Source organism: Tachypleus tridentatus, chromosome 9, assembly GCF_004210375.1.
Source record: "Tachypleus tridentatus isolate NWPU-2018 chromosome 9, ASM421037v1, whole genome shotgun sequence".
NCBI classification, from domain to species: domain Eukaryota; kingdom Metazoa; phylum Arthropoda; class Merostomata; order Xiphosura; family Limulidae; genus Tachypleus; species Tachypleus tridentatus.
The window spans coordinates 77,698,879-77,722,373 of record NC_134833.1 but is presented as its reverse complement, the minus strand read 5'-3'; the positions used below and the strand labels follow the sequence as shown (position 1 = coordinate 77,722,373).

At 35.7% G+C, this 23,495-nt stretch overlaps 1 protein-coding gene across 3 annotated transcripts in view; it reads left to right on the top strand.

The window, feature by feature from the left end:
- The window catches only part of LOC143225546 (peripheral plasma membrane protein CASK-like), a 240,825-nt gene that overhangs the window by 49,544 nt on the left and 167,786 nt on the right, over nt 1-23,495 (top strand). For all 3 annotated transcript variants that reach the window (XM_076455194.1, XM_076455196.1, XM_076455199.1), the window contains exon 3: nt 22,054-22,166. In XM_076455194.1, coding sequence (XP_076311309.1) covers nt 22,054-22,166 — 113 coding nt within the window. The remainder of the gene's footprint in view (nt 1-22,053; nt 22,167-23,495) is intronic.

Sequence of the window (23,495 nt, the reverse complement as noted above, 5' to 3'; positions counted from 1 at the left end):
TTTGCAGCTACATACTCTACGTTTTATGCCGCTTTATCGGTAACCGGTACCGTTGCTCATATGCTATCTCTTGTGCACGCACGTATGTTTACATAAGGTAAAACCATTAAATTCGCAATTACCCCTCAGAGAAAGCGAGTCCGTATCAGCTGTTCTGATTATCACCTCAATTTTAGCAATGTACGGAGGTTTATTACTCTAACATTATTTCGTACAAAGGTGATTCCAAAGGCTAGGACCTTTTGTGTTGTTTTGAACCTTATCACACACGTCCATTCTGCAGCAAGGCATTCTCTAGTTTCTACGCAAGTAACGTCTTACAACGACTGTTAATATTTTGTTAATCATTGTACAAATTTTTATCCGCGCCATAATAGCTCAGAGAATAGCTGATTTTCGTTTCTTTTTTCTTTCAAGTATAGAATTTTAACACGTAGCTCCGTCTCCTCTTGACTGACTTAATCATATACAATCTTGGACTCGGGAGGTAAAATCCTTTCCATCGATGTATTTGACCCACGCCCAAGGTCTCGTAGATTTATGTACTGTAATCCTGTCTAAAAGAATTTCATTTCAAGGGTAGGATGAGTAATAAAATTGAATCGGGTATACACGTCATGTTTAGTAGTGCTGGTGCACAAAAATGTAGCTAATAAAAAGGGGGAAAAATGTTTCATAGATTAATTTACTCTGATATTGTTTAAAAAGTCTCTAGTGTCGTAGTTATTGTTTTTGTTTTAATAACGAACTTTTCAAAAGCTGGGCATAGTTGTGTATATCGCGGCTTCTGGTGTTCAAGTGACTTTTTTTTTTTTTTACCAAACTATAGCTTCAGTGGTACCACATTGTTTTCTTGCATATTGTTTTGATCTTCCAAACTACTCATTCGGGATTTTTATTGTATTTATTATTATTGTTATTATTAGTTATAATGATGCTAATCTTGTTTTAACTGTCTTCTATTGAGCCTGTATCGCTGTATTATAATGATGCTGTTGACAAAATGTCCTGTATTTCTTTTTTTTTCAGCTTTGTACGATATTCCTCTTAGCAAACCCTACAATGTGTGTATTTGCTGAATTAACCACTTTTCATCATTCAGTGCACTAGTGTTAAGAACTGAGTTCGGATCAGCTATTTTAATAATACCACTCATGTTTAGCAGGTATGCCGAGTTGTATATGAATAATCTCAACGGATTAATCTTGTGAAATTGGAAAGTCTTAGCGTGATGATCATGTTTATATCCAAAATGTTATGTATCAACGAATTTAGCATGCACTGTATAACTTGTCTCTCTCGGGAAACTCAAATTCATGAAGGTAAGTCTTCCATATCCCTAGCAAGCTTTGCGATTTAACCCCTATGGCTCCATAAGCTTCCATTTGATGAGTTCTTCCAGAGCAACTGTGAAATCAGCCGCTAATAACTGGAAATTATCCTAGTTTGATCTAGTTACTTGTTCCATATTCTCCTGTTCGGATCTTCAAGATGTTTGCTGATCAACTCTTCGTTTATACAGATATAAGAAATAATTCCAGTTAAACACTGCACTTATATGCAACTAGAGGGTATGCACAGTCTCATTTAGGTGTTTCAGAAAAGGTTTTTTTTTGCTAAATTTCGTATTTCTAATAAGTTTGAAATACAGAGAAAAAGAACGTACATTTAAACGTACTAGACTGTTTGAAGTTTCTCACTTTGTCCTTGGTAAATAGATTTTATTCTGTTGTTAATTTATATTATGATGTATTTACCTTTTCTTAGCTTTTATATAAATATGAAAGCTATAATGGAGATAATTATGGCTTTTTATTAAATGAAGTCCTAATCATTATTTAGTTACGTGTTTTTTGCAAATTAAATTTTGAAGTCAGTAAGGGGTTTTAATTTAATTGTTTTAGGAATTATTTTATAACTGTACCATGTTCTCTGCTCGTTAGCACAACGATCACTGGCAAAGCTGAAAGTATATACAATGTAATGACACTAGAACAGTGATTCTCTATCCTTTTCCGAACCACGTTTAAAATGTTGATAAAATTATTACCCTGTTATATAGTCTTATCTACCTCAGAACAGAAAGTACCGTACAAATGACTCATTTGGCGTACCTGTTGAGAGAAACCTGTGTATCATACTGAGAAGCCCTGCATTACTTTACACGAAATATGCGATACAGCCTCTAAGTATCATCAGAACTCAGTTTTTAAGCGGGAAGAATTTATGGGTCAGTGTACGATACTCCTCCATAAAACTATGTAGCACGTGCTCGAAAACTATTCACGATAGTTATATATACTGTGCATTGACAGAAATAAACCAAGTATCATTCCACAACAGTTTTGTTAAACTACGTAACACCTATATTACTTGTGTTCAAAATCACAACATTGTATAAAAAAAAAATATCTACATAGAGGTTTTGTTTGTGCATCAATAAGTCATAGTTCATATAGAATGTACCATTAGCGGGTGCACACGAATATACGATAAACCTTTAAAATCAGTTGTATTATAAGCACGCAGAAGAAACTCCAATAAAAAGGCAATAATTATTCGTATGGTTCTGTTGTAGATATAAAGAAATACAGTGACAGTTCATATCATTTGTGGTGTAAATACTTAGAAAATATATTGTTCGTAATAGGATGTGATGTAATCAGTTAGAAAAATAACTACCGCTCACACCGTACCAGTTACACATACAGAAACAATTAAGGGACTGTCCACGTATACCAATTATTTTATACGAGCATCAAATATAATTTTCGTATGCACGTACATAAGTAATAATTATGCCCATCGGTTGTGCGTTTATGCATTAAAACAATGTAATTGTTCATAGCGTTAATTATATAAAATAACAATTACCGTCTGAAACAGAGATTAAACCGCAGTAATTATTTACAATAATTAGCTGATATATTTTTACGTATATAGAATAAATATAATAGCTGTTAGGTGTACAAAATACATAACAATTACCCATGGAAATTATTGTAGATGTATCCATGAAATTTGTGGTATTTTAGTTACATATTGACATTTGTGTGGTATGCGTACAGACACTGAATACTGTTCGTAGTACTTGACTCGTAACATTAAATATTCGTCTATGACAGTTTGCTGAATGTATACGCACGGAACAACGAATTGGTTATTAATTACTCGCAGAACTAAGCATGTTCAACTACAGAAGAGCCGTACGTACGTAACTGATTATAGTTTATACAGCTTACTGTTTTGGACAGTTATTCTGAAGTACTGACGAGAAAATTGTTATAGGTGTCTCCAAACCTCTCTTGCTTCACGGGAAATCACAATAAAGAATAGCACAAATAGCTTAAATGATTTAGTCTGTCATATAATTTTCTATTTTGCTTTTCATGAACGTCAACGATAGACCATTAGATAATAGCAGTGATTTCAAAACTGTCTTAACTTGTACAGTGCAAGGACCATATTTCGCCCAAGATCTTGATTCACGAGTTGGCTCTTCGATTGCTAAGTCGTTACAACTCTACTTGCGTTATAAATTCTCATTAAAAGTAGCGTTTTTAAGAGTTACGGTAGCAAGGTTATCCATAGAATGAGAAAACGTATCGCTGTTATTTTTCGTCCACGTGTATACAGTCTTTGTCGAACTAACACCACAAACATAAATTAATGCTTGTCGTGTTACCTTTTTTCATGCTATTTATGTCCAGGTACTTCATTTTTATGTGACACACATTGAGCTGTAGGTTATTGTTTAGTTTTTCATCATCTTGTTTGTAACATATTTTTTTTTGTTTTTGCATCAATAGTGGTGCATGACGTTTTCTGTTTTATTTCCTATCTGGAATGAAAATGATATTTGGAGACTGTATAAACCAAATTATCGAATCATAGTTTTTGTGTGGTAACATTCATCACTATTCCAAATCTTCCCATTTCAAACACGTGGAAAAGTCACGCGTGAAAATTCAGTGACCGTGTTTTTCTCATTATTTCCTCGGTTTCTGATGTTCATTAAAATTTCTTTTGCGTTACAAAACCTTCTTAGTTCAGAGTTAATTTTTACTAACTGTCATTAGTGTCAAGTGTAGCATAAAAATACATAAATAATGGGGAATCGAGGATGTCGGACTGTTTCTTTCACAATTATACACAAAATTGCGCTTCGCACTATAGTTTATTAGTTAAAAATTAGGGTCAGCTAACATAAATAGTGCCTCCTTTGTACTTTGATGTTGACTTGTCTATATTCTATTAACATGTGTTAATTTCATTTACACTAAAACTATTTCCGTTTTCCTTTTAATTAACCTTTAATACTGTTTATCTTTCTTTTGCATTCTTTTACATTTGGTTCTTCATCCTTGGCCAGTCATCTTCTTTCCGTTAAACTTTAATTTTACCTTCACTGCTTTCACGTTGGTTTCTCTTATACATCTTTTTTTCGTAATTATCTAATTTTAATTTCATTTCATCTCGTTTTTATTTAATTTGGGTTTTAATCTTGCACTGTTGTTAGTTATTGGTACAGCGTTTAGCTTAACCAACCTGCTTTACTATTTGTATTCTCTTTTCTTTACGTTTTACATCTGTGCAACGTATATATATAAGCTTCAAGCCTGGACACAGCATTAGCTTAAATCAGAGAAGATTCTAAATGACTAAATCATGGTTAGATTTTGGTACGAGTATCAGGACTTGTGTATTACAGTCTTTGTTAGTTTCTAATTCTGGTCACATTGTAGAAAATACGTCATGATGATATCTACAGTATGCAGATCCTAGGTAAATAGTATATATACTTAGTTTAGAACATTTAGTAGGACGGTTTCTTTAGTATTTTTAACTTTGATAAATTGTGTAATATTGTGTTAGCTGGGTACGTGTAACATTTTTTACGACATCTAAAACTTGGGTAAATTGGGTTCACAATGTTAGCTAATAGCGCGTGTTTCAGCTTTTATTGTAATGTCCAAATCTTAGGAAAGCTGACTGTGCATTATTGCTGAAATTGAGAGGAAACAGATAATAACTTCGTTCTATTGTTAAAATAAGTATCCGTTTTGTCCCATTTGGTAACAGTCATTCACTTGGTGCAATGTGGCGAGAGAAACTTTATTCTCGTGACTTCTTGAATGGAGGAACTTGTGAGCAGATACAGTCGTGCTGACTCTTTGTGCAAAATATTACTTACATCAGTCATCAGTAAAGTGCTTAATTTTGTTAAAAAATGTTTTTAGTTTGATTTTTAATTGTTTTGTAGTAAGCTTTTGTTAAGCCTCACTTTGTATTTAATTAGTAATTGCTTAGTGAGGTACTTAAGTTCGCGGTACATGGGTAGGCCCGTCAGTGGTCAGTTTAAAAAATGGTCAGGACAAATGGAATTCAAGAAATTAGCGGGGAATCTAATTTCTACCTATATCTCAAGTGCTGTCCAAGCACGAATTCTTTGGGTGAACCCTCCAGAAGCTTTACATTTTTATGCCTCTTAAAGGTTCAAAATAAACTATTTGCTAAAATTAAGAAGAAGAAGAAATTCCAGTAGTGTAATTTCACTGCTTTATTGTTTCTCTTCTTGTAGTGAGATGCATTCTGTTATAGTATTCATTATAGTAATTACACTGGGATCTGATATTTATTTTTGAAATATCAACAACATTATCAATCTTAAAATTTCACCGAGAATGTAGAACTATGCAGGTTGGTGTAGACTTGGTTAGAAAAGAGCAGGTACCCTTTTCTCTATCAACAAGACAAAAGTTTCCAAACACGTGTCTCCCTTATGGCCAGAAATCGCAACAGATCCATTTTTTTTTTTTTTTGTATAAACTAGTCACAAGTTGTCAATATTCTTTTTCTTGTTTCGAATATGCAGTAACATTACATGATGTGCTATTCTAAGATGCACTGATTTCTTACAAGAATGACAATATAGGTTGCACAGAGTAACAGATTCTGTCGGGAGATGTATCGGTTAGCAAATATATTATGAATTTTCTTTGAGTTTGAAGAATGAAAGAGATTGGACACTGTAACGAAATTAAATCCTCACACACACACACACACACACACACACACACACACACACACAGTTTGTTCTCTGTATAATATTGGATAGTATTAAACAAAATGTCAATATTATTCATGTACCTAAATTAATTTAGAATTAGTATGGTGTAGTAAAATGAATTATCAACATTATAGATAGTGAAGCATTCTTTATTACATACAAACACAGTTAATATAATGTATGGACAAAGGAGGACGCCTGTACCGGAGACAGCTTTCTAAATATAAGATGTTGATCTTTCTAAACCTGAAGAAGTTGAAATTGTTTTAGACTGAGAAAACACATTGCATATACGATTTGACATTGCTAGTTCTCAACGGTACATGCGCTATCTCCGTGATTTTTGAACATTTTCATTGTAACATAAGGAAAGCTACAACCTCGATATGTCACTTCACATTTCCCTGGAAAATGCCCTGAACTTTCACACATAGTATGTACAACTTTGCAGGAAACTTTTCCATGAGAATATAAAGGTGGAATATAGGTGAATGATTGTAATTATCAGCAATTGTAGGGCGTAAGAAACTCCAGTGACTTTCTTGAACAACATTCTGTGTTAAAACTATCCATCTGAATAAACAAATTAAAAAAAAAAAGAATTAAGCAAATTCTCTATTAAGATAAGGGCAGTCAGTACTCGCATGTTACGCCTGCATACCACAGGCAAGATTGATTCATGGTGATAACAGGTGTGTCTTTATGCAGCTTAGAGTACTCAGGTAAAATCACCCAGGTGCTACTGATAAACTTGGAACATCTGATAATGATACTCTACCAGTTAATGCAGACTATCATTATTAAATACGATCGTGACGTTTGAAATTCGTTAGTTACTCAGTAATAACTTTGCTCTTATTGTTTATTTTGTGTGGGTTGAGGTGCACTCATTGTACTTGTATGTGTGTTGCGCAGAAACTGCTCTTTCAAAATTCTATAAGATGTGATCTAACAGTATATAAAGCCCAGTGCGTTTGCATATAAACCACAAAAATTCCTTGAACTGTGACACAGAGAGCCGAAACAAATTAACCAAGAAAGATTAAAGTTAGCTAGGGTGTTATATTAAGCATCACATACAGCATTTATGATTTTGGTAAGTACTTTAAAACTAATTAGACGTGCTCACTGTTTTTTGTTAAACTCGAAAACTGTAATGTACCTTGCATATAAATAAATTATATCACTCAGCGTGTCCATGAAAAATATGGTGTAGTCAAGTTATGCAACGTAACATACATTTGACAAATATCAGATTTTCCCTTTTGTACACATATTCGGATTGGTGATGTGTTCTAACACGAGCCTACTGGTACCTGTAAAGCCCAGCTCAATAGCATCTTGTGCTGTGGAGATCACGATTTTTCTGCTGATTAGGCTTTTCCTTACATCGAAGGATCAATTCGATCCAACATGAATTTGTTAAGACAAATATATTGTACTTAGGACACACCAATTGCCAGATTCCGTGTTAAACAACAGTATAATTTAGTATTAAAGAACCAATTATTAGACATCCTTTTAATTCATTGAATTATAGTTTTGGTGCTAAAGAGTGAAATACGGGTAAACTAATTTTTTTTTTAAAGATGAAACTGATGCATGCTTGGGCAACAATTAGCCATGTCGTGATGTGAGTACCAGTTTACTGTACTCTTCTTCCATTTTATATAATATGGGGTTATACTTAGTAAGAAGTAAATAGAGCATTGACACACAGTGTTAGCTTAACACATCCTACAGCACCTACGTAGACACCATGCACACCAGTACAAAAAAAAAACAAAACACAACAGCATATCATTGCGACTTCTGTAGTGCCCACATCACGAGAGGATTGTATAAATGTAACAGCTGCAATACCTCTGGGATCATTACTGTGTTAAGGTAATTGGGTGTATTAGGTGTGTACTTTGTGTCCGCGCATGATAGTCTAAGAAGAAAATTTTAACAATCATAATATTCAAGCCGAGGCTAAGCGATTACACAGTATCAGCAAATACGTTTAAACGATCGGGTGCTTAACAATTATAACATTTTCTTTTTGTTCTTGATTTTACCAAAAGTAAAATTGAAAACGTAATTCGTGACATATGGGCTTAACGCATTCTGTGATTAATTTCTTCAAGTTTTCAATTAGTCAAACGTAGTACAGAGTAGAAGTTATGTCGTAACTTCCATTATTGCAGGATTTGTTTGGTAAACGTTGAAAACAATATGGGAAAACTGTTATTAATGTCATTCAAAAATTAACAAATTTGTTAATCTGTTATTGTAAAACTCCCTGTTCGTCTGTTCTGAAAATGCGTAGGTATTTCATTTCAGTGGATGTAAATATACTTTAGTAGACATTTTGTACAACATATTAAAGTTTTTGAAAAGGTCGTAGAATAACATTTATAAAATTAAGTTCGGTACAGTTTAACTAAAGATAAAAACGTACACAAGTTACAATTTTGATTTACCTCTATCGAATTTTACCTTTGTTTCGGATTATTGTGACGTGTTAGGTAATTACATGGTTGGTTATGTCATTTAATTTTTGTTTCGGATATTCGGGATATTCGTTCCAAGTGATAGATTAAAGAAAAGACAGCTTATAAATAACACTTGTCGCTATCTCTTAGGCTGATCAAATCCAACAGTGGTATTTAACCATCACTCTTATAACGCATTCACAGCGGAATAAGATTTGCTTGCGATAATGGGACATGAACTTAGGACGCCAAAGCGTTCAACCTATGTAACTTTGTAAGAAGTGTAGGGGACGAAATAGGTATTAATTAAAAGTGAAGTGCAAAAGATCATTTTGTGGTTTCTCCCTTACAATCAAAACTCGAAGGTGTGATGGAAATGTGCTCATTCTGCGGTTTGGATTGACAAGATTTGTGATGTGATATAATGTAATTTTGCTATCTGTGTAAAGTTGAAGACTTGTGCTGTTTTCAAATTTTAAGGTCTCGGGAGAGTTGCGGAAACTTGTTATAAAGCAATATTAGTATCTCTGGAGACTTGAACAAATATTTTTCCTCAGTTTTATTTATTTTTGAAATTTATGTAGATTCTTGTGTCATAGACCAATATAATTTCGTGAGAGTTGTGTGAAAGTTTGGTATTATTATCTCGAGATATTCTGGGAGTCTTGTGTTTACAGTATTATCTCAGAACAGTTGTGTAGGCTTTTGTGCTACAGAGCAATTTTATCTCGAAAGATTTGGAAGACTTTTGTTAAAGTACTTTTATTGTTTCGAGACTTGTGTAGGCTCTTGCTGATGTAGCATAGTCAAAATCTTTCATGTTTTGGAATTTGGGAAAATTTCTCACATAAAAAAAGGCGTAAATAATAATAGTTTTATAAAATGTATAAAAGTTTCGTTCATATATTTCAGCGTAATTTGTGTTGCATATATACCTTTATTTGGTAAGTCGGTTGATTTGAAGTTTTCAGTAAATAGTTTCAAATAACAACTACATTTTACTTTGTTGTGGCGCTAGAGCTAAATATCTTCAAATATATTTGCCAAGGAGTCATTTTGGTTACCTTAATTTGGTCATATTTTGTAACCAAGTTTCTTGTCTTCAGTAAATGAAACTTGCAAGATTGTTACTAACAGGGTGAATCGAGTTGTTCGTGTGTTCTCCCATAAACTGTGACCTTCAAATTCATCTCGCCCTGATTTATTTTTTTTTTAATGACGCGGGGAAATCATTTTACTGCTGTTGAACAACCGTCGAAATTCATGACTTAAAGGCGGATCTGTGTGTTTTTCGCGTAATTTCGGTTTGTTTCGTTTCCTTCGTAGTTTAGTTCGTAACAATAGTAATTTAGATTTAAAATGATAGTTCACGTATAACTGATGAGGAGGATAGAGAATCATCGAAGGAAAAGAAGCGGTGGAACAGTAGGAACATCCAGGAAATTATTCCTTCAAACATAGTATATGTCTATAGTATCGTTACTGTGTAGGAAGTGCTTCATGCTAAGTATCAGAATGTAAAAAATGATTTTGTTAGTGTTGTTCTTTGTAATATGAAAAATTAATTAGTTACACTAAGAATAAACGATTTTCTTATCTCTAGCCTGCTGTACATGTTGTACACGCATGAAAGAGAAAGTATATTGTGAAAATTAAAAAGCAAATAAAACTAATTAGTTTGTTTCGATTTTCAAACTTGAAATTTGTTTTATAAAGTCTTATTTTCTATTGCCCTTCTTTCGGCTAAAACTTCCGTTAAATAATCACCCCTTAAAGATTTTGATAACGTGAAATCCTCATGTCCACTTAATTCATGATATGAAAGTTACTAAATGATACTCTCCCTTGTTGTTAGTGGTACGTCTAAGGGCTTATAATGCTAAAAATCGATTTTCGATATCAGTGGTGAGAATAGCACAGATATCCATTGTGTAACTGTATGCTTAACGATAACCAAATTAAATGATAAAAAAAATTGTGTCCGTGTGACTAAAAGTTTTATGTTAATGTGCGAATCCCACTTTCTTTTCAATATTGTTTCAAAATTTATTTGCAACCAAAAAAGTACGCAGTTGTCTGCAAGAAGAGGTGTAGTACCGTACTTTCCTAGTATTAAAACGAACAACCATCTTGCTTAGGTCCTGTAGGGGTTCCTCAGTCATCATTCCCGTAATGTCTAAATCCTCAAATAAGTTATCCTGTTCTTTGTCCGCTCCGCTTGTAAGAACATTTATAGTAAGTACGTACTCAGCGATTTCTGGTTTTTTCTTGCCGATCCTCCATAATCTTTGACCTGTTGATCCTTTAGAATTTATTGTTAAAGCTTAAGGCGATCTCTAGATTCTGACAAACTAATCTAGTCTGTGTTTTGCTGATTTCAACTGCTCATGACATGTAAAATGCTTATTCTTCAGATCCTTAAGGGGATCCACGATGGTAAGAGATCGATTTTCCATGTTTCAGTTTAGAAGAGAGAGGGAGCGTGATACCACGTCAGGTTTAGTGAAAATAAGTGTTTTACTTAAGAATGTAATGATCTAACCTTTATTTGTTTGATAATCTCACTTTTATGGCACTGTAGGATAGCATCTGAAAACGAGGTCTGCGAAGTTGTTTTAAGTTCATGGAGTTCATGAAGACAATGTTAGGAACCACTGTATTCCTTCAGTATTATCCCCTCTGATGCGTTTATACTTATTTATCTCGCATGTGGTCCAGTTTTCCGACCACAGCTTTTAACGTACACAATATGCCATAACAACGTTAATATAACATACACACCCAAATTATATACAATAGACTCGTGTAGCCTAATATGTAACAATCTGTTTTGTTAAAGTTATTAATGTTATTGTTGCTTCATATTTTTCAGGACCAACTAAACATGTAATGCATACAGAGTCCACTGGTCGACCCGAGAGCCTTAAAAATAAACAGTCTAAACTCCTTTTGTTGTTCTTCTTGTATCATAAGATAAAGATGATAATCATCATCATACAGAAGGGGAGAAAATATGTGGTGTCGGTCACTTTAAATTACTTCACGACTACATATCCAATTATTTCCAGTAGTGGTTTATGACATGTATTCAGTTGATTCTGACTGTCGGTGGTGTAGATTGAGGAGGAAATATACCAATTAAGTCAGAGCAGTAAATAGTGGATGAACTCAAGTGGCTCTCGTGACACATCGTTGACATTTATTGTGTGGGAATTGCAGTTTTGTTATTTTCTTTTTAGTACGTTGTCGCATTTACTGTGTGGATCGCATCACATGTACCGTTTTTCACTTCTTTGACAATAAAGCTGACATGGACTAGTGAAATGTAATACATAAATAAGAACAAAAGATTTAAAGTAAAACCTGAATCGCTCAGCGTCTTGAAACTTTGAGATCAAAACCAAATTATTATGAATTTGTTCTTACGGAGTAACTCTAGTTACTTTAAACTAAGATCCAGATGGGAGAATGTTTCAGGTTTGATAAGCTGGAAAAAAAAGATTGGGATTAATTGGTAAAGCAGGCGTGAATATGGTATTAAACATAGCGTTTATAAACTTATCAGTAATTAGTTTAGACGAGGCTTTACTGATCGAACGGCTCTTCTGTGTAATGCCGTACCTTATTCAATTCTGCTTTCGTTTAAAGATGATTAAATTAACTCTTACATCCTCAGAGAATTGGCGGCCATTACGTTTAGGCGCAAAACAGATGTGCACATTTACTGTCCTTAAGGCTAATAGAAATAATCAATGCTAGAATAATTATTACAGGTACCCCACAAATAAAAATAAAATGTTTCCCAGTAAAACAGCGACATCTCGACATGGTGTGTGTGCTTAATAAACGAATTTGTAATTAGCTCTAGTGCTGTTTATCAACACTAACGGTTTCGGGTTTATTATCTTCTGTAAAACCAAATAATCAGTTACCATAAATAACCAGTGAGTCTTCAAATGTCTTCCTTCCCTTGCGCTTGACAAGATTTGTCGTGCATCAGTTCTTTCCTTACCGAGAACGTGTTAAGTGCATACTCGGATGCTTCAGTGAAAATACGGCATGCTTGGTGGCGTTTATGTGTCTTTCTTTCAATCTTTTCACGTGAAGTGCAGATTTGTAGTACCACGCGAGGAAACACGTGCTGCGATGCTCAAGGTTTCACATGTCTTACCACTTCTGCTTTTATACAGAACTTCGTTTTGTTTTGTTCTCCAAGGCAATATATTGAGTTATTTCATATTGAACTCCGTTTTAGTTCAAAGTGTTAACAAGGAAAGTCGTAAAATAACTAACTTCGATGATGAAACCATGTACATACAAATGAGTGGTGAATGGTTTATAGATATGTTTGAGAACGGAAACTGTTATTTCTAACACTGTAAAATGGTGCATTAGGTAACAAGTCACTCGCAGGCTCACGCTGTTCTGTGAAACATTACAGATCCGCTTTAAGATTTGTATGTAGAATAGAATATACTTGCAGCTCCGTTCTTTCTGCTACAGCTAAGACAACTTCACGAATCTTTACTGTTATACGACGTATGTGTATGTTACTGGAAATAGAATCCCTGAAAGCTCGGTATCTTAAAGCAGATCATTACACCTGTAATATAATAAAAACGACTAGTTCTATGGGCACGCGTAATGATTGTAAATTGAATGTTTTATTTGGTTTTATTAATGTTAATCTACATCAATTTAACGCATAATTATAGCCATATTTACATCTGAAGTCGGGTAACCAAATAGGGCAAAAATCATTCAGTAATTTGACAAAGTATGTTTCATTAGATTTGTGTAATTTTGGATTACAAAGCATTCAGAATCATTTGTTGTAATATTTAGTGTATCTTGTTGAATTATTTTATAACGGAGTTGTTCACTATGTAGCATCTTGTAGATGTTTTGTGCGTGAAGGTACAGTTTTACTTTTGTCTGTTTGAAGATTTAGTTACGTATTGTAAGATATTACTTTTATCATTGCCCATTGTTAAACCAAGAAGGCACTGTAAACTGAAGGAGTTATCTTTCTTACTGAAACTGCATCTAAAATCTTTGTAGTATATCAATGTATTATTGATATTAATTTTAAGTTTTACCGAACAATAGAATTACTAAGAGGGCGGACACAATCGGCAATTTAAACACGTTTTTCTAAATTTCTAAACTAGTTACGCATCAAACCATTCGTTCATCCAGTGGTGGGTGGGGTCAGTGGGCACTGAAATATTCTTTTTATGATGGATCCTCCAATTGAAAACTTAAATAAAATAATGAACAAAACAGACCATAGGTAAACGACCACGTCTTGAAGATTTTGAGCAGCAATCTTCAACATCTATAACACCAGTTGTACCTCATTTTCTTATACTACATTCTCTTTCAGACAAACCTTTAGGGCACATGTCTCCATTTGTCATTCAGAAAGGACTAGACTGACTTGCTGAATCTCCAAAGTCAGTAAAGAAACTTTGACATATGACTGGTGGCATATTGGTGAAAACATCCACATCTCAACACAGTGAACTCCACTTGCATTCAAAGGCGATTGGGAATATACTTATTGAGGTTGTATCTCATGTTACTTTGAATTCATTACAACGAGTTCTTGTAGAGGGGTATTTAAAGAACATCCCCGAGACAGAGATTCTTGCTGGTTTCTCCACTCAAGGTGTTTCTGTAGTGAGGCGTTTCTCAACTCGCAAAGATGGAATTATGATGCCGATCAATGTCCTCATTCTGACATTTACATCACTACATCCACCTGCCACTATCAAGGCAGGTTATCTTAGTTGCAGGGTAGGCCATACATTCCAAACCCTCTCAGATGTTTCTAGTGTCAGCGGATCAGTCACTAGAAAAGTCATGTCATGGTTCCTTGACACGCTTGTTGCGGTGACAAGGACCACGATGCCTATGAGTGTGAAACGGACCCTCATTGCATCAATTGCAATGGCTCTCACCCGTTCTACTTTTATTCTTGCCCTAAATGGTTGGAAGAAAAAGAGGTGCAGCGTTTGAAAACGATTGATAACACCACTTATCCTGAGGCTCGAAAGTTGCTGTCCACCACTTCATCTCGGACGTGTGCTGCTGCACTTCGTTCCACTACGACAGTGGGAGTGCAGACGGATCTCTCTGTGCCTTCAAAAGAATCGTTCTCAAACCAAATGAAAAGTCTTTTGACTTCCATGGTTAAAAAAGTTGAATCAAATTCAACACCCATCTCTGTCCCTTATATAAATTCTGGCAAGTCACAAGATCCACTTTCTTTGGTTCCGGGTACAGGCACTACCTAGGATATATCTTCTCCCACTCCAAGATGCAAAACGATCATTCGTTCACGTCCTCAGTCGCTGGAATCCTCTTTCAATAGCAATGACCTGCCCAATTGACCCAGGGCAGGATCCATGGAGGTCAATATACCTCCTTTGAAAAAAGACAATAAAGAAAAAAGACGTGCTTGTAAACAGAATTGTTCTGCACCCAATTTACCTACACATAAATAAGAATGGCCACCTTTATACAATGGAACTGTCGAGGTTTACGTTATAATCTGGATGACATCAAAACACTGGTTGCTTCCTACCATCCCGTATGTCTTTCCTTACAGGAAACATTTCTGAAACCTGCCGATACAGTCACCTATCGATGTTTGTTTTTTTTTATACAGAAATGACAGACTGTGTGATGGACGAGTGCATGGTGTGGTGGCACTGCTGGTTGATCAGCATGTGCCTGCTCTGTTTTTGCCACTTGGCACACTTTTGGAGGCCGTAGCCATTTGTATTTCCTTGGTTCGTAACATCATGGTTTCTTCTTTCTACCTATCTCATGAAGAGACCTATGATCAATCAGATCTTGATACTCTCGTTGAAGAGTTATCGTCTCCATTTTTAATCCTGGGGAACATTAATGGACATCATCCCCTCTGGGGAAATGTTGATATTGATAGGGGAGGGGTAGCTCCTCTGATCACAACCTTTGTTTTCAGTACTGTTTCTTCTACTTATTTTCATACACCAAGTCACTCCTTCACGGCTATTGATCTTTCACTTTGCTCCCCTTCACTATTCTCCTATTTTTCATGGAGGGTTGACAATAATCCACGAGGCAGTAAACATTTTCCTATAATTTTGAGAGAGACTGGCCGTGGTTGATGCCACCCGACCCACGTGCCCCAGTGGAAGCTGGATCAAGCGCACCGGCTTTCTTTTACTGCTCTTGCAGAACTTGATCCTGACATTGTCTGTTAGCCATCAGTAAACGCAACAGTAAGTGACTGTATTATACAAGCAGCTGTTCAATGTATTCCTAAACCCTTGATACGTTTTCTACGATATCTTCGTCCGTGATGGAATCCTGCCCTCAATGTGGCATGGAAGACTCAAAAATGGGCCTGGGATACTTTTTGTAGGTATCCCACACTCTCGCACCACATCACTTTCCAGCAGGCCCATGCACATGCTCGGTGGGTAAGACGTCAAAGCCAGAAGGAATCTTAGATTAAGTTCACAACCAGCATATCTTCTACTATTAGTTCCAAAGTCACGTGAGACATGATTCAAAAGGTCTGTGGGCAATATAATTCTGTCCCTCTCTCGATCTTACTCTCTGATGTACAGAGGTGGAAGTAGCTGATACCCAGAGCATCGCCGATACTCAAGGTGAAAGCTTTTGCCGGGTATCTAACGCTTCTGCTTCTTGCTTCACCTTCGTGGTTATCAAGACACGGGCGGAGCGATCACCTCTTTCCTTTCGAGCTGATTGTCGTCTCTATGACTATAATCGTTTCTTTACACTGGAACTCAAACTGGCCCTTCATCGGTCTGGCAGTACATCAGTTGGACCTGATGATGTACACTTATTAAATGCTGTGCTATCTATCTCCTGCTTCTCTTGCTATTCTGATTGTTTTTACCAGATCTGGCAAGAGAATGTTTTTCCTGGTGCCAGGCTATTGTCCTACCTTTCTCTAAGCCTGGGAATGATCCCAGGATTCTTTCAAACTACAGTCCAATTGCTTTGACGAGTTATCTCTGTAAGACCTTAGAGAGGATGGTTGATACTCGTGTTGTTTGGTTCTTCGAATCAAACAACCTTCTCTCACCCACCTAGTGTGGGTTCTAACAACAGCTCTCCACCATGGACCACCTGATTCGACTTGAAACGCCAATCAGAGAAGGCTTTCTCATCAAACGACAACATCTTGTATCAATATTCTTTGATATTGAGAAGGCTAATGGTACTGCATGGAGATTTCGCATTATGCGAGACTTCTATATATGGGTTACGTGGCCATTTGCCATTCTTATTAACATTTTTTTTTTAATGGACAGGGAAGTTCATGGTGGTTCGGCACTTTTTAATTCTTTTCTACAGGAACTTGTGGTCCCTCAGAGCTGTGTTTTCAGTCTCACACTTTTCAGTATAGATATTAATGCCATCACTGAACAACTCCCTCTTACTGTTGCAAACGGGCTCTGTGTTGACGACTTTCACATCTCATGTCAGACTGCCCTCAATCGTTTCTAAAGTGGACCACAGCAAAAAAATCGTTTGCATGCACTTTTGCCGTCAGCAGGGTATTTTCTGATCCTGAACTCTGTCTCAGGGACCACAGGCAGCACAATTTCACCAATACGAAGTTCTTGGGGCTTATCATTGACTGTGATCTGACCTTTATTTTACACATCAAGCAGCTATGGGTCAAATGTACAAGAGTACTAAACATCCTTTGTGTCCTCTCTTTCACCACTTGGGGAGCAGATCGATGTTCTTTGCTAAAGATATACTGTGCTCTTATTAGATCGAAACTCGACTATGGATCACTGGTCTATGGCTCTGCCAAGACCTTGGCCTTAAAGATGCTGGACCGTTTATTATTGGCTGTGTAATGGGACTTTCCGCATTTCCCCAGTTCAGATCTTATATATAGTCTCATGAACCTTCTTTGCACCTCTGCCGTTTGCAACTGTCTTTATTATATGTTTCGAAACTTCATTCCTTACCAGAGCATCCCACCTGGGGTTGTGTTTTCCTTCCTTGGCCCACCAATAGGCCATACTTTTTCAGAACAAATGATCTGCCATTGCTCCTTTTAGACTTTGTATCCAGATACAGTTGGATGAATAGGGTCTGTTCTTGGATAACGTTGTTGTATCCACTGGTCAGCCCATCCCACCATGGCTTTTTACAGCCCTCTAATGTCACCTATCCTTAAGTCATCTGAGAAAAGCAGACACTCCTGATTGGAAATACTGTCTGTTATTTGTTGTACATCTTTTGAACCATCCTTCTATTTCTAGTTATACAGATAGTTGAAAATCAGGTGAATGTGTGGTTTCTGCCATGGTTTGTTGTAGTTCAGTGGTTCCACGCAGAATCCCCTCTACAGCTTCTGTGTTCACTGCTGAACTGTACGCCATTTCTCATGCCCTGGATCACATAGAGCTAAGCAGTACTGAAACTGCACTATTTATACTGGCTCGCTTAGTTCTCTACTGGCGTTAGTTCGCACCCTGTTTTCGCCGATATTCAAAACTGACTGTCCCATTTCTCTTTAACATCTACTTCTATCCAGTTTTTATGAATACCGGGCCACATTGGTATTTTATTCACGGGAATGAACTTGCCGACACCACAGATAAATCTCTCTGCTCTGGCACTATCACAGCTGTCCTTGTTCCTTACATGGACTATAGTCCTGTATTCACGGCTTGGCTTGTTGCCAGCTGGCAGTCGACTTGGAAGTGAGCAACGTGAAAACAAGCTTTTCCAAATAAAACTCTATATTGGACTTTGGCCGTTTAGGTTTCGTAAGGATCAGAAAGAGGAAGTTGTTCTAACTAAACTACACATTGATCACAGTTGTTTATATTATCGTTTTATTTTACCTGGAACTGATGCACCAATGTGTAGTCTGTGTAACACTCAGGTCACAATAAGCCACATTTTACTGTCTTGCCGTCGTTACGACTCTCAACGACGGCACCATTTTAAACATGTTCTGTCCCAAGGTTTGTCCATGACGTTAGACAGTGTTATTGGTGATGGTGACACTGTCCACCTTGGAAATGTTTTTAATTTTTTTCAAAGGCCATTATTCTTTTTAATGTCATTTAAGTTTTTTAATTTATACATTACACCTTTTTAATGTGGCTCCCTTTTAAACAGCACAGCCCATCTAGTTCAACTTGAAATTATAAAATGGCCGTAACATTAAATAACTCGAAACTAGGGCTGGAAAGGCCAATTTCAGTTGACTAATGCTGCTGTTTGAACTACCCGTTAGTCATCCTGGCGAGTTATTATTGAAATTTTGCTACAAGTCTTTTAAAACTATTACTTTTGAAAATGGCCATAACGTCATATAACTCTGAACCAGAACTGGAAAGGCGAATGGTGACTGACGGTGTTTTTTGTTCTTACCTGTTAGTCTTCCTGGCGAGTTATAATAATTTAGTTATGCTAGTGAGAGAGTCCTTTACAACTTGTATTACTGTAATTTTTTTACTACTGTAGACTAGATGTAAACATTTGTTTTATGCTATTTTTTAACTTTTTTTTACCTTAATTTCCTTTTATGAATTTAATAAATTTACTTTCATTTTATTTTTACCGAATGTTTGACGCAGATAGCCCAGCTGCTTTGTGCCATAAAACACAAAATCAGCCAACCAATCAATCGTTCATCCAGAACTCTTCTCTTAAAATGATTGTGGAGCCTCACCTCGTCGTTATGGTTCACGTCGCCACAACCGACTGTTTTATTTGACGATCAAGCACCTTGAAACCAGCTCAGCAGTGTATTTTCTGTTTTGGCCTTATTTTGGCATACCACTATACTGTTCGCCTTATTTCCATGTGAAGGTAGTATTTCCATGTAGTGCAAGAGATGAAGATTGATGCTGGTAGTAAAGAAGAGCTCGTTCCTAAATTGTCCTTAGTGCGGTATCTGCTGATGACCAGAAATTATTTTGATGAAGCTTTACGATATGCCATATGTCACTTTTGTAATTATTTTTCCCACTTGCTGAGCAATACCAAAGTGCACAATACGAGGTCTGTTCAAAAAATACGCGGACTGTTTGAATTGCGCGGCTCCAGTTGGTTCCAGGGAAATCCGCTTGGTGTCGCTAGGTTCGCACAGATCAGCTGATTACGACGCCATTTCTCGATTGCAGATATCTTCATTTGTGTATTAGCTACGCGGTTTTAAGTGAAGTGCGATTTTTTTCGTTTGGCGGATTTCAGAATGAATGACCTGAAGGAGCAACGACTTGCTGTGAAATTTTGTGTTAAACTTGGAAAATCTGCGACTGAAACTTTTGCTATGCTTAACACGGCTTACGGTGATGTTGCTATGAATCGTACGGCATGTTTCAAGTGGCATGAACGTTTTAAGGATGGTCGACAGTCCATTGAAGATGATGAGCGTCCTGGACGTCCTTCCACGTCAACTGACGACCCACACGTCGACAAAATCAACACCCTGGTGCGAGCAAATCGACGTCTGACTGTCAGGGAGCTTGCTGAAGAGTGTGGGATATCAGTTGGATCTTATTTCGAGATTTTGACCAAAAACTTGAAGATGCACCGCGTTGCTGCGAGATTCAGCCCTCAGAACTCGTGAGTTTTTGGCCAAACACTCGATCACTGTTCTTCCCCCCCCCTACTCACCTGACCTTGCTCCTTGCGATTTTTTCTTGTTCCCCAAACTCAAAAGACCCTTCAAAGATTTGAGACGATTCCCGAGATTAAGGCAAATGCGACGAAGGAGCTGGAGGACATTACAAAAGAAGCGTACCAGGACTGTTTCAACAAGTGGAAACACCGTTGGGATAAGTGTGTGCGTTGGGGAGGAGAGTACTTTGAAGGGGTCCCAGACCTGTAACTTCTAAATAAAGTAAATTTTGTTTTATGACGTCAGTCCGCGTATTTTTTTTAACAGCCCTCGTACTTGCTACAATTATCAAAGTACACATACATTTCGTCGAGTATCACCAGTTATTCCATTTTACCCTGGTTAGATAGCGTTCCTCGATATGTTTTTGAAAGAAACTTGTGTGCAAGACTTGTTGCTTTTCCAGATGGAGATTTTTCTTGTTTATGCTACGTACTACTGCCTTGGGCATGGGAATGATTTTTGCCACTGATCTTTTTGTTCTGGATTCTTATCTGTTACATGACTCCGGACTTAGCTAACAATAGCTAAGTTACGGCTTGTTTCGGGTCTCTTTCTGAATGGTTCTGAAGCCTCACGTTTTCTAATCCCATTAACTATCAGAGATATCTATTTTATGTAATTTATATTTCTTCAGGTTTAACGTATAGTTATGATTTGAGTGCATGAATATTTTATATTGGGAATGGCTATTGCATCTACTTCCCAAGAGGAAGAAATTTTCAGCAGCATCTTACAATTTGTCGAAATGTAGTTATCATGTGGCTTTCTCATTTGCATATTGAAACTTTTAATACAATTAGCATAAATTAACACATTTTGAGGTATCTATCATATGTATAAAGTCCAAGAAATAATCATGAAACTGGACCATTTTCTGTTGATTTTTGGTTTTCGCTGAAAGTAAATTTTGTAATTTAATAAAATAGTCGTTTTTACCTTTTGGAAAATTGTTGAAGACCATGCACATCTAGGAAGGCTTTTAACAATGTGCTGTTGTTGATAAGTTTCGTACACTTTCATATATCTGTTATGATTTTTTAAAGTTATTAAAACGTTTCTAAACTAATATATGAAAATTCCTAAAATGTACTATAAAATTTTCCTAGTTGATGTAAAAGCTCTATTTAACTTCATAATATAGATATTGTGACCAAGATATATTTGGATTTAAGTATTTCTGTTTAGTGCCTTAGAAATACGATGCCTAAGAAAAATCTTAGCTTTGAGTTATAAAAACTTCAAGGAATGTAGAATCTATAGATGTTTGTAAAATAATTCTATTTTTCTAGTTACTTAATACTAGGAAGTTGGACTTGAGCATACGCCTAATGACTATTAGTAAGATATTTACTTTGTTAGTTGAGCTAGAAAGGTTAGTTTAATAAATCACTGATAACTTCAGTTTCTTTAATTGTTTTGAGGTCATTGTATCTTTTAAAATTTGTTAGTAGATCATTACTTCGCTACTTGCTTATAAATTTGTTAATTACTTTAGTTCGTACAATAAAAATGACATTTAATGTTTCTTTACTTTACAAAAATACACTCTACTATATGACTAGATGAATAAAAACACAATCCTGGGACCATAACACTTTTTCTTTATTTGTGTTATTTTTTAAGATTGGAACTCAAAATAACGACTGTGCTTAAGTTACATTCAAAATGGTATTTAATTATTACTAAATCTTATATTACTTTGTCAACGAAGATTGACATTCAGGAAAAAAAAATTAATTATTAAACTATCAGCTAGAAAAATTAAATGGGGGAAAAATTTGGTAAATTACTATACTAATGTTTGTATTTCCCAACAGGGGGACTTTTAGTGTAGTCCGCAGATGTCTCCATAGGATTACTGGTCAGCAGTTTGCTGTCAAAATTATCGATGTGGCGAAGTTGACTTCTTATCCTGGACTTAGCCCTGAAGGTGGGTTTGTACCGAATAATAATATTTTATAACGTTGAAAAATGATCATGTTTTCAATTAATCCTTTTAGGAAATCTAGTTACGTCTTAATTGGCTGTTTTAGATTTAATTTTCAAATAAAATAATTGTAACTTTTTGAGTTTTACTTTATAAAGGAACTTCCCATATTATGTAGATTCGGATATTTAAATATTTTTTCTTATGTACGTCTACAGAATGGATGGATAAAACCTCTTTATTGTCATATTGAAAATTTTATATACTCAAGTAATTAGTAACTAATTAATTTGAAATACTTTATTTGGGCGTTTCTCTATGTTTAAATAACTGGTTTGCGAATGACATCCGTGCCATCTTGTTTGCATTTGGGGGATGGCATTTTTTCTTTATTTGTACTTATTCACCTTAATAACCATTCTATCACAATTTAAATATCCAATGATTGTGATAATTTATCGTGAACAGTGAAAGTTTTTTTTTTTATTTTAGTACCATATCATTGACTTTTGGTCTTGGAAATAAAATATTGTAACCATACCACAGATATACAAGTAGGTTTATAATGAAACCATCATCCATACTGCAAAGTTGCATTTAACGTTTTTACAATTACCACAAACACAAAATATTAGTAACATTTCAACGAGACGCTACAACCAGCAACTTTAGTCTATAGAAACACGTTACTTGTTTTAGTTTACTGAAACTTTTATTTTAGAAAGGATTTGATATAAACTTCTCTCCACTTGCTGTTCTAATCACAAAGAAACTATTTTGAAAGCTTATGAGAAAGAATATGTAGCTAGTGATGAAATAAGAATATATCTTCCAGTTACTGTTATTTCAGTTTTATTAGCCGAAGGACAAGTTAAACAAATAAGGAGAGCCCATGGAGGTTTTCTTTATTTAAATCTATTGCTCGAGGTAGATGGGCGAAAGTAAGAATAATTGAAATTAGCTTTCTCGTCTCTCCTTCTTACTTTTATACCAAAACCGTGTAGATCCTTTTAACTGATGATATCCCTCAACAAATTGATTAAATTATGCAAAATATTTTATATATATACAGTATTTATCGAACTATAAACATGTTTCACTCGTATATATCCCATATCCCATGCGCATAATAAAGCACCAAAGTGCACTCTGGCACCTGATGTAAATATTTGAAACTATTTTAGTTTCAGGAATGTAGCCGTTACCAGTGGTGGATTCGAGCTATTTTATCGCGATGAAACCGTAACGTCAAAGTTTATTCTAGAGTTACTCTAGGGTCTAGACTAACCGGGAAATTACTTTTCACGGTTTAACATTAATACATTTTTTTTT